The sequence below is a fragment of the Glossina fuscipes genome, unplaced genomic scaffold, assembly GCF_014805625.2.
Source record: "Glossina fuscipes isolate IAEA_lab_2018 unplaced genomic scaffold, Yale_Gfus_2 112, whole genome shotgun sequence".
Classification (NCBI taxonomy): domain Eukaryota; kingdom Metazoa; phylum Arthropoda; class Insecta; order Diptera; family Glossinidae; genus Glossina; species Glossina fuscipes.
The window spans coordinates 1,184,364-1,202,743 of NW_023998455.1; the positions used below are offsets into that span (position 1 = coordinate 1,184,364).

Here is an 18,380-nt window from a genome sequence, read left to right on the forward strand (position 1 = left end):
GTAATAATAAGAATATAAAAAACTCTCAAAGCCTCAAACTGAGGGTTTTTTTATGGCGATATTTTCTGTGAAAAGGTAATTAGGTTCAGATAACATTCGATTATCATAATCTCATTTTATGTATCCACATAACACAATAGTCTCATTAACAAAGAAAATAAAAAAATAATTCTCAGGTATCATCATTATTGTATTTATAAAATTAGCAAAATTGATCAGATTTAAAATGAAAAGATTTCTCTTTTGAAAGACAAAAAGTACAAAAAAAAATAAATTATTAAAAACTCTTAACCCCACCGCAACAACTAACCCTTACAGATTTCCTCTTAGTAACGAAAGACTTTTGAAAACGTATTCAAATCGCAAAATTCTATAAAAGTTCATAATAAGCTAAATTAATGACTACCTAGTCGACCTAGCAGCAGCAGCAGCAAGAGCAGAAGCAACCAAAAAAAAGAAAACAAAAAACGGAAGCGAAAACAATCAAAATTCCAACAACAATTAATAAAAATCGAATTTAACCTTGTGTCAGATTATTTTAAAGCTTTTCAAATTGTTTTAAGAAAGAAAAAAAAAAAATAAAATAAAATATATATATATATATATATGTGTATGTGTGTGAATATATATCAAAAATCGAAATAATAATAATACATAATACATAAATAAATAAGTAAAAGGAAAAGCAAAAATAATAATGTCTTGCGATTAACTCACGTACATAACTGAAATAAGTACGTGCCAACAACAATTAATTGTTGTTGCGTGGTGCCAAACATCAACATCATCGAATGAAAAAACAAAAAAAAAAAGGAAAAAGAAAAAAAAGAAAACAACATTAATAACAGCTAAGGATTTGTATTTCATTCATAACAAATCCAACGTATATGTGTAAGCGTAATAGATTTTATTCTATGGCAACGAACGAACGAACAAACGAACGAGCCGAACAATCGTCCGTAGAACTTATCTGCTGCCAAGCAAGAAGGCAAGTAAAGTAAAAGTAAAGTAAGCCTGCATGCACGCATGCATGTGCTTGCTTAGAACAAAACACATTTATAAGTGAATATTTTTGGAAAATAAATGAAATGAAATCAAATCAAATCTGTAAAGAATGAAGCTAAATAACAACAACAGCATTAGGAGCAACAACACCAACCGTAATAATAACGAAACATATACACAATACAAATACAATAATTTGGTAATCACCGTGTAAAAATTAAAATGACTTTTCTCTCGTTTTGTCTCCTTTTTTTCCCTCTCTTTCTCTTTTGCCTTTCACCCTTATTGTACTTCTCTTTCTACTCCCACACGCAACCTATACATTCCACGTTCACTCTTTCTCTCACACTCTCTCTCACACTCTCTCGCTCACTCTCTCTCTCTCTCTCTCTCTCTATAAAAGTCTTCTGCATGCATATGTATGTATATCTCGGTTAATCTATATGAAAACTCAGCGCTTCTTATTATATTATATTAAACATAATGCACGTGTACGATTTTTTTTTTCAAGTGTTTTACTAACAGTAGTGAGATTTCAGTCGTCATCACTCTCTGTTCTCTCCCCCATCCCATAATAATATTTAAAATAAGTCAAATGCGACGAATGTTGTCTGCTTGGCATGTGCGTCTATATGTTTAATGTGCTTTGGGATGTGTGCATAGGAAGAAAAGAAGATTTTCTCGATTATATATATATATATATATATATAAATACGTGAAAACTAAAGTTTGTTTTTGATATTAGGGGACAATCAAATAAAAATTTTTGAAAATAAGAAAGAAAGAAATGAAAAAAAAAAAAATAAGAAAAAAACTGCCATAGCAGCAGCAACAGCCAAACGAAGTCAACAAATATTTAGCGTAGAATTGTCAATAACAGGCAACAACAACAGCAATGGCAACAGAAATAGTAGCAGTAGTAGTAGTAGTAGTAGTAGTAGTAGTAGTAGTAGTAGTAGTAGCAGCAGCAGCAGTAGCAATAGCAGTAGTATTAGGTAGGCAGGCAGGCAGGCAAGCAGGCAGGCAGTCAGTCAGGCAGACAACCGAATAGACAGACAAACAAGCAAGCAAGCAAGCAAGCAAACAGACCGGCAAACATCTCTATACTATGTTATATGTTAACACTCTACCTACATGCCTTCCTACCAATTTTTACATTTACATTAAATATATATATAAGTGTATATTTATGTATATATGTATTTACATTAAATATATATGTATAGATGCATATATATATATATATATATATGTGTGTGTGTATGCATATGTATGTATGTATGTATGTATCTAGAATATACATATAAATCTAGATATTTATATGTTATACTTAAGTACACACACTTTACTGATGAAAATTGATGTTAATGAGTTTCGTGCAAATCCGGCAAACAATGAAAAAGGGCGTACGCTAGCAATACAAAACAATTACATGCATACGCGTGCCTTTTGTATTGAGAAATAAGGTTTGCGTTGTTGCATACATGTTTGTAATATACGTGTCTGCTTGCATATATTGATGATGTGATGTGATTGTTGTTGCTGTTGTTGTTATTTTTCGCTTATGATTTTGTATTTTATTTGTACGCTTTTTTCCCTTAACTCATGCAATTAACTTTTTTCGAAAATTGTGGTTTTAACTTTTTCTTAAATTGTTTTGTTGCTATTGTGTATATGTTGTTGATGGTTGGTTTTCTATATTTGATTTGATTTTCAATTTTTTTTTTTTCCCTTTTTTTTTTTTAAATTCCATAAAGGTCGAGAGGAATCGTTGCTGTATTATATGCTGTTATCCTCATAAATTTTTGAATTAACAAATTATTTATGCCTGTGACCAACCAATAATAATAATAATAATAATGATGATGATAAGAAGAAGAAGAAGAACATGAAATAATCTCGTTCGTCTGTCACAGCAACTTAAACTGTACCGGTTCGTGTTTCGTTTAATGTCCACAACAATTTTTTTTTTTTTTTTTTGGTTTGTTTTATAGACTTTAAGAATAAATTATGGAAAAGTCCAAAACAGAAATCCTTCGTGTATGTGACAACAATACAATAATACGTTTCGAATTGATTATTAGCCAGCGAGCCGAGACTTTCTATTAGGTCACCCTAGATTCGCACTTCTGTAATTGATAACAAAAGAAGAATAATGCAAAAAAAAAAAAAAAAATAAAAAATAAACAGAGAAGAAAGAGGAAAAAATAGTTCAAACCAAAAATAAGTGACAATGATTTCTTCTATTGACCAACCGACCAGACCTTGCGTAAATTTAAAAGCGAAAATAGATTTAGAATGAAAGGAAAGGAAAATAATGTAATAGCAAATATATTAGGGGAGGGGGCAACAAAATGAACGTATATATATATATATATATATATATATAAAGCTCGCCAAGATTTTCAAGAATAAATTGAAATATTCGCGAAATGGAATAAGGAAAAAGTGAAAGAAAAAAAAGAAAATGACATAAATAAGGAAATCGAAAGGGAAGAAAAATATGAATCCGCGCAAAGCACTTTTTATTAATATTTCAAAATAAATTTTTTTTTTGGAAGGATAGGAAGAAGTTCAGAAGAACAAAAAGAGATGAAAAAAAAAGGCTGATGGAGAGAAAACAATGCTCAAAATTGTGGGGATAAAATAAACTTTCACGTGAAATGAAGACAAATGTAATAGAAAGACATAGGCGAAATAAAAGAGAGCTGGGGATGGAGTAATGTACAAAGCAAAGAAATGCAGAATAATGAAAAAATGGAACGAAAGAAAAGTACGTAAAAACACTTTAATGTAACATGTGCCACTAGTAAATGCCCTTCCTCTGACTTCGCTTAATATAGTTACTCCAAGAAGGGTCTTATGGCGAGTAGTAGACTAAGTGATCCGATCCCAATCATTTCCAACAGTGTTCGTAGTTGGGCCAAAGCGTGTCAGCGTACCAAATATTATCAAAGCACGACGGACGGACTGAAAAGCTTAGTAAACGATATGCTAAGCCTAACCGTGGATCTACACGCAATTCTTTCGTGTTATCTACTGTGCTTAAAATTGAAAGGAATCCTGCTTAACTGCCTTTAGATATCTCTTAGAGTGCTTAGTAAGCATTAACTTCGTTTTCCACCTAGAAAGGCACATGGGTTGACTTAAAAATCCCAAGTCAATGTCAATCTTCCAATGGATTTACACGTGACATCTATGTGTTATTCATTGCGCTTAAACTTGAAAGCAATCTTGCTTAACCGTCTTTAGACGGCTCAGTACGCATTTATAGTTTTCTCTCATCTGGGCAGCGATTCGAATTCATCTAAAAATCTACACATGATATTTCCACGTTATCTAATGCGGCTAAACTTGAAAGCAATCCTGCTTAATTGCCCGTAGATCAATCATAGATGACGCAGTTGACGAAAAGCAATCCGGCTTAACTACTCTTAGACATCCCTTGTAAGGCTCAGTAAGCATTACCTTCTTGTGCCACCTACTTGAGTTCACTTAAAAATCACAATTGTCGGTCTGCCATGCACTCACACACAACATATGCGTGCTATTCATTGGGTCTCTCCTATCTCGTAAAGTACTCGAGGTGACGTAAAAACAGCGCTTGTAAGTTCTCTATTGATTATATCTTCCTTTTTTAAACTTGAAGCAATTCCAACTTAACCGTCATTAGGTATCTCTTAAAGGCGGTAAAGTCTTCTCCCATGCAGATAGTCACTTGAGCTGGTCTAAAAATTCTATACGCGATGCCTTTATGTTAAACTTGGAAGCTATCTAAGCTAATTGCCTTAGATCTCCCTTAGAATCTCTGCAATAAGCATTAACTCGTTCTCCTATCTGGAGAGGGGCTTGGGACGATTTAAAAAGCCCAATCTGCGATCTCCTTATGTTATCTTCTTTCCTTAAACTTGAGAATAATCTCACTACCCTGCCCGTAAATCCTGCTCTATCTTAGAGTATGCTGAAAATTTCCAATCTATGAGCGAACTTTTTATTCTATACTATGTCCTGTGACTTGAAAATCCCAAACATACTCTTTATTCGGTCATTGAGTAAAATTTCTATGTTGGAATTCCTTCGACCATTTCTTGAAATTTAATATTTCTTTTGTTAAAATATTTCCCATTAATTCCTGAATGAGTGGCAGACATATTTGTCAACTGTGTCCCAAACAATCCTCTATCACACTATCGCACCATATTATTTATTAATAATCCTACACAAATATATTGAATTCGTTTGCAAAACGCGTTTGTATATCCATCCATATACAACCCCATTAAAATGTAATAATAACGTCGTTAACGAAAAAGGAGAAGAAAAATAATAAAAATGAAAATAAAACTAAAAACTTGAAACTTGAAATTTTATGCATTAACAAATCTTTGGCTACATAGTGCGCGGTCGGTGTACTACTGCACTACACTACCGCTCTTGCTTGCAATAAACAACAACGACCATAAAGGTTTGTGCGCGATAAACAAAAAAAAAAAAAAAAAAAAAAAAAAAAGGGAAAAGGGAAAAGAAATAATTGGAAGCTTAAGTGTGATATTTTCTTTGGTTAAATGGAAATAAAGCCCTTTAGTAAATAGAACTTTTATTTGTATTTGTTTTTGTGTGTACAGAGTACGTTGATGAAGTGTAAATAAAACATAAAAGTGAGTGCAAATAAAACACCAAACACACATATGTAACTAAAAGATACATATATAAATGTATGCGTACGCACACATATTTATACTTAGGAGAATACATCGATATATATATATATATATATATATATGTATATTTATGTATATGCTACATATATATGATGTGACTGACTGACACTCACACTCCATTTATTATACAGACATATATATACATATATATATATATATATATGCGAAACATGTCAATAACACTTAGGATGAAAATACTGGGTAAACAAACATTCATAAAAACTTATGCATGTGTGCATATATGATAAAACAAATAGGAAGCAAAAGACAAGGAAGCAGTTAGTCAAGATATGTTACGCTGGCAGCCTGACATGATTTCACTGGTCAGAGCTTTTGTACTCAAAAAAAAAAAAAAAAGAAAAGAAAAGAAAAACGACAGAAAAACACAATTTTTTTCTTTTCTGTCTTTTATGATTTACTTTGGGGCGATGACTGGCCGCTTGTGTAAGACATAATGTAGTTGAGGTAAACTCGCGATCATAATAATTATTTTGAAATCTATTTTTATGCCCATTAATGCAGATTTAGAGAGGATGTGAATAAAAAATAGTTTTGTCTTGACTTCGTTAATACTCGGTAACATTCGGCAATTCGCACAATCGCACGCTCAGTATTTTATATCCAATCAAAGATGCTCGTCTAACCCTCGGTTCTTTATTAATTTTTGTTGTAAATCAAACTCAATTCCGAGTTCAATTAAATGGAATGTGGGAAAATCAAAGTAGGCGTGTGACACACTTATACCAAGTGAAAAATGTGAGAACTTAAGAAGAGGAAGAAGAAGAAGAAAATTTAAACTTTGTCTGGGTTATGTGCAAAGCATGGAAGCACGAATTTTGGAAGGAACAGTTGCCCGAGAGTTTCTAAAAAGAGAAGGATTGGTTGCAGAACGAAGCCGCTTGCTGCGTAATCTGCAATATGTGTTGTATGTCTACTTGAAATAAAGAGTATGAAAAATTTTCCTTAAGGCGTGTATTGCTCTCTCTAGCCCTTATCGCTTGTAATAGTCTGCCATAATGAAGTGATTTTACAACGCGGTTCGTTCAAAAGGCGAATTTCACATAAAGCGAAGCGAAAAGTGGGGTGGTTCTCCTATAATGTGTCTGCTTATAACACATTCTTGAAATCTTAATGCGGTAGGGTTTGCCCAAATATTTTTTCAGAGTCAATTCAATTGTGACAATCACGTCTCCTGTTCACGGGCTAAAATCTGAAGTGCGGTAAAGTTTACTTTGGTCATACCTACAGTGAGTGAGTGGTCAGTTACGGAAGTCATAACACTGTAGCGCCGAGTAGGGACACACCCACTAGCTGCAACCCACATCTCCCTTCTATCTCTTTTCTCTTTCTTTCTTTCTCTTTTCTTGTTTCTTTGTGATATATATATATATATATACATAGTCAATACATATATATGTTAAAGTCTACGTATATATCGTTTAAACTTAATATATTCCGCACTTTTGGTGCTGTAGAGTATAACAAACATTATCGAATATCGAACAACTTTGTTTCATAAAAAAAACCAAAGCAATTATGAAAATCATATTGGGAGAGACCCTTTATGTGCAGCTATGCATTAATATTTGCTACTAGTTGCCAATATCCACTGTTGATAGTTTGCAATGAAGAAACAAAAACTACTTCAGTTTTAAGGTCACAAGCAAGATAATCCCTTGACTATAAGGTCAGGCAATTAGTTCTATTGAAGTAATAAAACTACTACTATCATATTTCAGTTTTATGATAATAAACTGAATAAATATGTGCTGAAATGTGTTAAGAAAGTTCAACGTTTTGTTTATAAATACACACAAACATTTATTCGAAAAAAGTTTGGTCAGTTTACATGACATGTGAAAGCCGATAGAATATCAATGAGAAAGATAAGCTTGTGAAATACGATAGCAATTAAAGGTTAAGTGCTCGTGTAAAGACATGTATAATTTTCAAAAATGATATTCATTGCCGTACAGGCACGAACTGGTGACAGGATTTTAGCGCTTTCCAATGGTTTAAGGTATTCAAAGCATAAAACTCGTGGAACGCAAGTTTTCTTGAAGGCAAAAAAAAAAAAAAAAAAAAAAAAAAATTAACCCTTATCTTGCCCAATAAATTGTAACCATTACATCACCTCTGATTGTATTGGTTTGGAATACACGTGTGGATGGTTAGATCGATATATTTTGCAAAGGCCTAATAACTACAATGCTAGTTTCTTCTTCTGCAGACAAATAGCGAACCGAGGAAATAAGAGAGAGACAAAAAGTCTGAGGCCAGTTTACGGTTCTCGATATCGAATTTGCATTTTGTGTTGATGGTGCCTTCATTAACGAGAACTGAGTCGATAGCGTTATTTTGTTATAAACACACTGATCATATTATAAATATTCCATTGCATGTACAAGCAGCGAGCTCAACTCGATACGAGACTACCATCAATCCAAAATGCAACCGTGTCGTTTTAGTCTTTCATATCGTTCGATAGCTTGATAACGACAACCATAAACCGATCCCTGACTTATAGTGATCCTCAGTTTTATTCTTTCATTTTCTAAACTCAAAGGACTTGACGTAAAGACGTTGCGATACCTGGAGGCATATCGAAGTGTGAAGTATCCAATTAACTATAATATATTTTCCTCTCTCTACAGACAAATAACGAACAGCAAAGAGGGAAGAGCGTGGAAGAACGAACATTACAAATATTGAGCTGTGGCTGGCTTAGCTTTGCGTTACTTGCTAATGTGAGTGAATGAAAAAGATTGAAGAAAGAAGAAAGACCACAACAGTTTGAATGATTAAGACGACTTCATCGTGACGTCGCTTGTCCCATTTTCAATGCACTCTTCTACCTGCTGGTCACTTTGCTAATATTATTTCTGGGATAAATTTAAGAAATTAATCTTAAGCAGTTTTTAAGGATATGACTAAGACAAGAGCATCACTATAATTAGATCCTTATTCAGGCATCTCCGTTTCTTACTTTTTGTTACTTTCTTAAACGAAGGAAGAATTTTATATACAATATATCGCTCAATAAGTACGTAGGATCAGGGCCGCTGCTTTCATATTTCGTCATTCGAATGCACTCCATGTGTGTTCATGAATATTACACTATGTGTGTCCCAAAATACGAATGCTCTAACTTTCCCAATCAACCTTAACCGATCGCTCGGACAGTATTTACTAGTCGTGCAACACGGTGTGGTCCAGAAAGGGCAGGCAAAGAGAAGGGATGTTCTGGCAGCATTATACTACACCAACCAGTAAGTGTTGTGCCTTTACCGACTGAGACCATTCACTATAGCTGCGACGCTATTAAGCAACCCCACCGCACTGCACATTTGGACCCGCGAGTACTTACTTTTTAGACACGATTCTTACTTACTCGGCTACTTGTGCGTAACTTTTGCATTTTTGATTGCCTTGGACGGGTTTCGCCGCTTGATAACCACTCGTCTGAATGGTGATGATGAATCCATGTTTTATTCATTGTCACATATCACAGGGGGGAAATTCTTTTTATTTCGCCTAAACAGCAAAATGAGCAAATCCACTATCCAGTTCGAACAGGGCTTTTTCATGGAGTGTGCTCAGTCGAAGGAAACGGGTGGTTGTAGACTGGTTATTCCAATTGAAACACATCAGAAATAGTAATAAGAGATTATGTCTTGAATAGCGTAATATTTCACATTGACTTGGGTGGGCCATCGTCGCTGTGGAATTCACCCTCGGTAACGTTCAGAGCAGCCGAGCAGATAAGAACCATGGTCATCAAGTAATTGTCCGTGGGTTCAAAACTCAAGCGCGTTAGAGTTCGCTTTCATTTTAGCTATAATAAGTGCTCAGTCGATAAAAGCATAACACTTACCGATTTAGGCACACACTCACTGGGCCTTGGCCTTCATCTCTTCATATCATTCTTTTTCCTAACATCTTTTTGGCGTTACACGAATAGAGGACATTTTCTCAATGACGGACGAGTCATATAAAAAAAAAAAAAAAAAAAAAAAACTAATGGCCGGAATAAAACTTTGACATATTTCGCTCGAAAGATCGAGACTATCTAAAAATTATATGAACTCATCAATATCCGCAACATCTATATATTATCTTACGGACTTATTGAGCGATGTATTATCAAGTGTAGCAATGAAAAACAAAAACAAAAAAAAAAAATTAAAGAGGAAACTTGCACAGACAACTCTTGGAAACTTAATGATTGCTTATGTGCGATTATGGGTATATACCACAAAGAAAAAAAGAACAAAAAAAAAAGCGGAAACAATTTTGCTACATTTCACTCACCTGCAATTGCCAAATATGCATTTCTTGCAAAATATTCTCCATATTACTTTGACCCTTTGCCGTAGCTTTGGCTGTAGCCGTAACACTATCGAACCCTATATTATTGCCGCTTGTAGATGATGAACCCGATGTTGAAATTGCTGATGAAGGGTTATCAAGCGCTATTGATTGTGCATCTAAATGCGAATAGCAGGTGGTTGACGAGGTATTAAAAGGTGATATTTTTGCATTTGTTGTATTTGCTGTATTTGCTGATGTTGCAGTTCCCGCTGTGGATGTTGTTGTTTTTGCGGTATTAAAGAGATCATAAAGTTCCGTATTTGTTTTACCACAACTACGACACAATTCGACGTCATCATCGTTATTATCGAACAATAATGGAATAGAATTGTTTTTGTTATTGCGAGCAGATGTTGACGCCGTTGAGACTGGCATGCTAGTGGGCAACAGATATTCATTGTTCTTATTAACGTGCGTAGATGTCGTTGTAAATGTTGTTACTGTTATTCCGATACTGTCTGTAGATGAATATGTATCTGTTGTGGTTGCTGTTGTTTTTGTTGTTAATGATGATATCGAAGGGTTAGTCATTGTTGTTAATGGCTTAAGCAGATGTATTTTAAGAGGTAACTATGGTTTTTTGTCGATTTTCTTTCCTTTTTTGTTTTTTTTATTATGTTTGCAAGTCTCTGGCGAAGTTTGCTTCTCGGCCGCTTTTATAATAATAATAATAATAAAAAGAAGAAGAGATAAAATAAAAAAACTTGTTTATTCGCACTTTTTTTTTCCATTTAACACATTTGTAATGAATTTTCTTATATTTGTTTAGGCTCTATATTTTTTTTTTTCTTTTTGTTTTTTCTTTCTATTCATTCACTTTTTCTTGCTTTGCTTTATATTATTTTAGAAGATTTTTTCCATTTTTTTTTTTTGCTAAAACATATTTCACGCTTGTTCATGTTTACAAAGAATGAAAAAAACCGACATTCACATTTATGTTTTCTTATAAGAGCTCCCACACACACGCTCGCTTACAAGCTCTCTCATACACTACACTTTTATTTCTCGTGCATGCTTATTATTATTACTTTCAGACAGTCACGGTCATGTAAACAGATTTTTATACTTTTCTTATATTGTCCTCCGTAGAAAAAGAAATACAATGACGATGATGATGATAATGATAATGACGATGATGATGATGACAATAACAATAATAATGATAATAATAACAATGATGACGATTCGATTTTTTTCTCTTTTTTTTTTTTCTTCTTTTTTAGTTCCTTTTACCACTTGATAGTTTGTTGTGCGATATGGGAAGGCATTCATACACTTTTCATACATTTCATCATGGTGGCTGGTGCATTGCATGTGTGGGGTAATGTCTGCTTACTTATATAAGAATCTGTAATGAAAAAAAAATTAATAAGAGAGGTTAGGTAAGAAGTCAGCGCAAGAGAGAGTGAGAGAAAAATAAAGAAAGAAAAACGGAGAGAACTTGAAAAGAACTTTTATGTGCAAAGAGTTTCCCAAAATGAACTCATCTTTTAATAAAATAAATTATTACATTTTATAATTAATTATACAACAAAAAGTTGATAAAAAGTAAAGAGCACAAATAAGTATGAATATGAATTGATTAAACTAAGTAAACGTTTGATTTATTTTAATTTTTTTACTAATATTTTACAATCTTGCCGTATACGAGAGTTTTTAGAATCTGTACTATGCCACTTGTCGGGTAAGATATACGTATTTTGTGCAGACTTAGGTAACACGTAGAAGGATTTGGGAATACACCCATCATCCACTTACCACTTGTCTGTCAGTCTATCAAAAGACGATCGCTGTTAAAAATGATTCGGATCTGACCATGTTTTCGATCGTACAAGCCCTTATCTTCATAGCAAAAATCGCTTAATAATAGTATTTAAATTGGTGAAAAGACTTTCGATCGGATGGGGAAAATTTTTTGAACTTCTTGCCACATAGTCGTTCCGAAGGAAACTGATCCTTGCAAGGTAAAAAGACCTAATTTTCTTTGCTTCCTGATGAAAAGTCGTTCATAATAATAATTTGACATAAAAATTAACCATATAAAAGTTCTAACAAAAAATAAACCTTTGCATGGCAAAAGGGCCTGATTTTTAATCCTTTATCATAATAATTGCTGCTTAGAGTAAATTAACCGTAGGGAATTTGGATTACATAGGTCTATTTTTTAGACCACACCTTATATGAGGGCTCTCAAACAACCAAGCCCTTTAATGACGATAAAGTTTGTTATGAGAGATACATGATACATTCGAACTATGCAAACAATTGTAAGGACAATTAAAAAATTATGGTTTATAGTTGCCGGCAGCCGCCAAGCGAGGAGACGTCAAAATATTTTGGCCTTCGTTGGATAACATACCGCCCCATTAACTTCAAAGGATAAGTTTGTCGTATCCTAACAAAGTGCTTGATAATACGGTAAAATTTTTGAACAAAAATCGGCTCGACGTGGAAAGCAAGACCGCTTTTAAATAAACAAATGAAACCTCACTGTGGTGGTCCTGCACTTGGTGGAAGTGTTTAGTCAGCACGAAAAAAACTTTTCTAGGAGAACGAAAAATTTACTAAAGCGATTGTGGACGAAGCGAAGTTCTGGATGGGAGATCTGGGCATTTCCTATTCCTATTAGTATTTATTTTGACCGATGAGTGCAATCAGGCTAGTCGTGTAATAAAATAAGGCGTTCTAAGGGGAGTGTTCCGATCCGAAAAATTTTCAAGAGTGTTGGTCCGGTGTATCAAACTTCATGAAAATATCTTCAAAATTGGGATATGTAGATTCAACACTGGAAAGCAAGATATACGTACGGGCAGACAGATTAAGTCGATGCAGAATCGCTTCCGGTGTAATAAAAGATGCGCCTACCTCCCAAGCCCTCCTGGGTGTTACATACACAAGGATTTAATCGCTTAGTAATCTTGAAGCATAAAAGTCTCAAACTAATTCCACTTTGGGATACCCTGCATATGTAAAATAATTTTAGTGCGGCACCTTGCAATGTCAATTGCTTCTCATAACTTTGGTATGGAAAAACATCACAGGAGAGAGAGAGAGTGAGAGAGAGAGAAAGAGAGAGAGAGGCTTCAATGTTAAATTATGCATTAAATCTTCTTTCGTGGCTAGCAACAATTTTTTATCTTTCTTTCACATTTCAAAGGTATTATAAAGAGCTCTCAAATTCCAATTATGTGGCGGAATCTCTCTTCATAATGTGACTATTTTTTCTACGAAATTTTTCCTACAAAATGAGGAGTTTTTCTATCTTATTTATACCCTGGCTTCTGCAGCATTCATGTTCCTTTTGTAAAAGCAGAAGCAAAAAAAAAAAACAAAACGCGAGAAAACATAGTAAACAGTAACTGAGAACTTGAACAGGAAAGAAAGAGATACCATATACACAAGAGACTATTTTTTTGGTTTTACTTATTTTATTAAAATAAACACTAACAACAATAACAAGAAGAAGAAGAACAAGGGTTAAAACGTGGGCTATTGTTTGTCTTGTGTTTGCATCTCTTTATTTTTTTTTTTTTTTGTTGTTTCTTGACTTTACCGAGCATGAGTGTGCGTAAATTTAGAAACCTGCTACCACCACTTGTTGTTTGCTTTTTATGATTATATGCATATGTGTGTTTTTTTTTCTTTTTTCCTTCTGTATTTACTTTTACTTTAGAAAAAATACTTTTTCAAATATTTTCTTTTTATTCATCTTCTTCTTTTTCCGTACTATTTTGGCTACATAAATAGTTTTTGAGGCCAATGAATGGTTTGTGCCGTATGGTGTCTTAGTGAATATAAAATCATCTCACATCTACTCGATCTACTCATCATCTCATCACGTAGAGTAGCCAGTAATCCCATTGTATTGTATTATCTTTAAGCAAACAATGTATATGTATATATGCGGGGGTCTCGTACAAGTTTATTTATGCATGTCGTCATATACACTCGCTGTGGTATGTTTTATATAAAAAAAAAAGAGAAAAACATTTATGTATTATAGCGTTTTTATGAAGAGGTTCGGTTGAGAGACGAGATATTTTGTTTTGAAATAGCTTTAAACGCAAATAAAGCCAATAAATTTCAGGTCAATTAAAGCAACAAAGGAATGCAATTTGATAAATACCCGTCAGATTTTTGATGCGAAACTCTGGCAAGTATAAAAAACAAAGAAAGAAATTTCGCTATGGTTATCCTGTAACAGTAGGTCCGAAACGAAAACATTGATGTATTATCGACTGATATAAGTAATAACCGCTACATCAAGACTTAGACTTGACACGGCACAACCATACACTATCAAATATGTAAATATGAAACCGGAATTTGTCTGTAGATGGCCACATGTACATACACTATTTCATATTATTATTAGAAATATCAAAAAGAATCCGTATGTGTACATTGTGTAGAGGTAAAAAGGCACTACCAGATATGTAAATATGAAATTGGAATTTTTTCCCATAGATGACCTTAACACCACGTGGACATACACACTTGCACTTTATTATTACAGATACAAGGGAAAAGATATACGTATGCATTGTGCAGGGGAAGAATTGCACTACCAGATATGTACATATGTAACCGATATATGACCCTGATACTACGCATATAGGGCATACATATATATTTTGCATTAATATTAGAAGTATAAAGGAAAATACATATGCATGTAATGTATAATGAAATTACGAAAAATAATTAAAAAAAAGGAAAAACGGCAAAAGCTTTTTTGCCATACCAACATAATAATGAATTTTTATTTACGACCATATCTTAACAGTTTGACAATGACTTTTAAATAAAAGAAAATACTCTCGTTGCCGAGTAACGCAGAAAACAATGCGCTGAACAGGCGACAAAAAGAAGAAGAAGAAGCAGAAATACACATCAACGAAGTACGCTTGCACAAACCTAGCAGAGAGGAGTTTTAGTCGTTGAAATGACGCGACTACAGACGAACGGAGCCTTAAGACATTTTTAGTAATTAATTTTTATTTATTTATTTATTAATTTTTTCCTTTTTTTTACTTCTCTCTCTATTTAATTTATTTTCATAAATGCCTTTTTGGACATTATAATTAATATTAACATTTTGTATTATAAATATTTTTATTATATTTTTTTTTCGCAGAATGCTTGAGACATAATTCTCAGTTTACATTATATGTTTATGTTGGAAAATTAATTTCAAGCGTATAATTGAATTTTATCCTGAGAATTTTCGAGTATTTATATTTGATAAAAGAGAGATAGAGAAAAAGAGAGAGCGAGATGCCAAATTTCTAGGATCAAAGTATTCCTATCTAAATGCGTGCATACCACTTTATGTATGTATGGTTATCGAAGAGAAGAGGACATACCTGCTGATGCTTTTATTATTCTCGCGCAAGAACTCGAACATAGAGGAACCGCAAATGTGAACATTTTTAGAATCTTTAACTGCTTACCCAACAGAATATACAAAAAAAAAAAAAAAAAAAAAAAAAAAAAAAAACAAGACAAAAGAGCCACAACCGCTTTTTACTGCGCTATGGCATAAGATAAGTTATGTGCATATGTAGCAGACTTTGGTAATGTTCAAATAATCTTAGATTATAAAATAACAAGTAAGAAAAATTTATTCGGTCGTCACTGAATCTCTCATACCCATCACCGTTATCTTAAAAGAGCCAAAACGAGTAAAGGAAAGGAAATTTTCATGCTCTTTAATATGGAGTGGGCGCGGTTAGTTTTTTTTTATATTCAAAATAAAAGTTTTTGTGGCATAGACGTGTGGGCTTTTGTAGGCGTATCTTTGGAAAAGTTTTCAGTCACGTCCGAATTCTTTTGCATATTTTTAGGCGATATTTATCTGTATATTTCCGCTAACGGGAGAATAATTACCACAAATATTACAAAGTTGCGCAGACAAAAAGGTGGGACAGACGAACAGACAGACTTATTTAGGTGCATTCCAAATTTGGCTCTGTCCAAGAATTTATATATTTGAAAGGGGTTTTAAAGCTTACGTCTACGCCTTATAAAGGTATTGAAAAAAAAATTATATTTTGCTAAGCTATAATGTTAAGTAGACGTAGTCAAGTTTTTGCATTTACAGCATCGCCCATAGAATGTGCGTTTAAATCTTTGTATATTTATCTGCCGTAGCTTATAAGTAATGAGCCGACATGAATTTGTTATTGCTTTAAAAAAAAAGAGGTGTTCTCACTTTACGTGGTACCATGTAGCGTATCCTTTGACCGATTTGGTCAATTTTCAACACCAACTTGCATGCAAGATCTTCCAAAGTTTTCGCCAAATTTCAAGTTGATAGCTTCAGTTTTGCGGCTAGAAAATGTTTACAACAGACATTATGCAGACGGACAGACACAGAGAAGGACAGACGGACATGTATAAATCGATTTAGACGCTAATCAATAATATGTATATATATATATATATATATTGTGGGGTCTCTGATGCGTTTTTTGTGGGCGTTGCAAACGTTTTGACAAAATGAATATGTCCGTCAACCTTCGGTGATGAGTACAAAAAGAAAAACACAAGGAAAAATTAAAAACGGCTTGGCTTGATTGTCTTAATATCCTTTACTAGTGTTTAAGCAGATGATTGCTACATAGAACGAAAATTTATTTCTTGTGCGCAGTTTGAATTATAAAAGGCATTATCGATTTTTTTGTGTTTTTTTTATACAAAACTTAATAATAGATTGCCTTGTTTTTAATTGCATTCCTCTAAAATTTTAAAAATATCACAATAATCCTGACCAGGAAAAGTCGCTATGCACTTTTTCAATTTCGAGTCTATGGTGATTCCTAGCAAACCGAAGTCTTAACCACAGTTCACCCTTTGTGTCAACAAAAAGTAAACCTTAAATGTATTAAAAGTCTATTAAATCCCTTTATTATCCAAAATCTATTTCGTCGCCTTTAAAGCAATCCTCAAAGTCACATAATATTCCTTGTTAATAGTTGAAGAACTCGACGATAATCGAAGAAGACCGTTAACATCACTTGGCTCAGCCTTGGCTCATCTTTTCCAAAATATTTGCTCGATGAGTCGGCGGTTTTCGTGTCGGGGGCATAGATTAATCTAAGTCTCATCTTCCCTAAAAATTGATCAGCTGCGCTTGTGGAAACCTTATGGTGGAATCAATCGCATTTTTCTTTCCCTTTTTGAACGCATAACGTTGATCAATTGTGAGCCATGACTGCTTGAGTGCGGCCCTTCGAGGAGTACTCGTGATGGTTGTGGTTTTCACCCGTTCCATGCCAAAGTGGAACAAACCGAGGTGCGGATAGGCGTCAACACTGACCAGAGTGGATTTATTGAACCATACGCAATAAACAATCTGGATACTCTGGTCTGGTGTAGGGATTATCTAACTCGCCAGGGGGCGTGGATTACGTTTAAATAATCCGCGGTGGCCCAAGCCAAGACGGGCAGATCGATGATCGATCCGGAAACTTTTTCTGATAGGATTACCGCAAGTTCTTCTGTGTGTCGCATAAATTTTCGAAAATTTAATATACTCTTGTACGACAAGTTGCATAGACTATTTACACAAGAAAAGTAGGCTTAAATTTTAATATTTCTTCCGGTAGCGCCATTTAAATTACTTCAGATTATGTCGTTAGCCACCAATCGTCATACAAATTCACAGCCGTTTTTAACTACAGCCTTAATTTCAACTAAATAGGAGGAAAAGAGGATTTTTGGGGTGATTTTAATTCCTTTGCGTGAGGCTGATTAGCGACGTAAGGCCCTTCTACTATGCGTACGGGGCGCGGTAACGATCGAAAAGGATTATTATTATGATTTATTTAGCCAGAGAAATAAATTGTAAGACGTAAGTTTTATTAAAAACTCTACCGCTCTCCAGATTTGAACCCATGACCACAGGAAAACAGGAAAGAAGGGACTAGTATTTGTGTACGTTCAACTCGGAAGTGGAGATATCGGAACCGGTTCCAAAGGAGGTTTAAAGTAGTGCTCTTGAAGGATTGATTAATGGGGAAATGTTTTAATCCTTTGGAAAGTTTCCTTTGAGTATACCTACACATAAGCACAATATAGCACCCATTACGCCGAAGGATTTTCGATATACTCTCGTCGTGCTATGACCATCTGAGCTTTCGGCTCGATGCGGTCAAGTGATATTTGAAAGCTCCCGTCTACACTTGTGTGTGTATGCACTCTAACTTTGGTGATGTACAGAAGATGTGCATCGTTTGTTTTGCATGTATTGTGCCGATTTAGAGAATAAGCATATATTCG

At 34.0% G+C, this 18,380-nt stretch overlaps 1 protein-coding gene across 5 annotated transcripts in view; it reads right to left on the reverse strand.

The window, feature by feature from the left end:
• Window positions 1-18,380, reverse strand: part of LOC119639505 (serine-rich adhesin for platelets) — a 94,919-nt gene that overhangs the window by 62,652 nt on the left and 13,887 nt on the right. For 3 of the 5 annotated variants that reach the window (XM_038036923.1, XM_038036921.1, XM_038036924.1), the window contains exons 2-3: window positions 11,331-11,445; window positions 10,038-10,750 (exon numbers count right to left, since the gene is read on the reverse strand). In XM_038036923.1, the coding sequence (XP_037892851.1) occupies window positions 10,038-10,628 (591 nt within the window). In that variant the 5' untranslated portion in view covers window positions 10,629-10,750; window positions 11,331-11,445. The remainder of the gene's footprint in view (window positions 1-10,037; window positions 10,751-11,330; window positions 11,446-18,380) is intronic. The other 2 variants (XM_038036922.1, XM_038036925.1) reach the window with 2 other exon arrangements.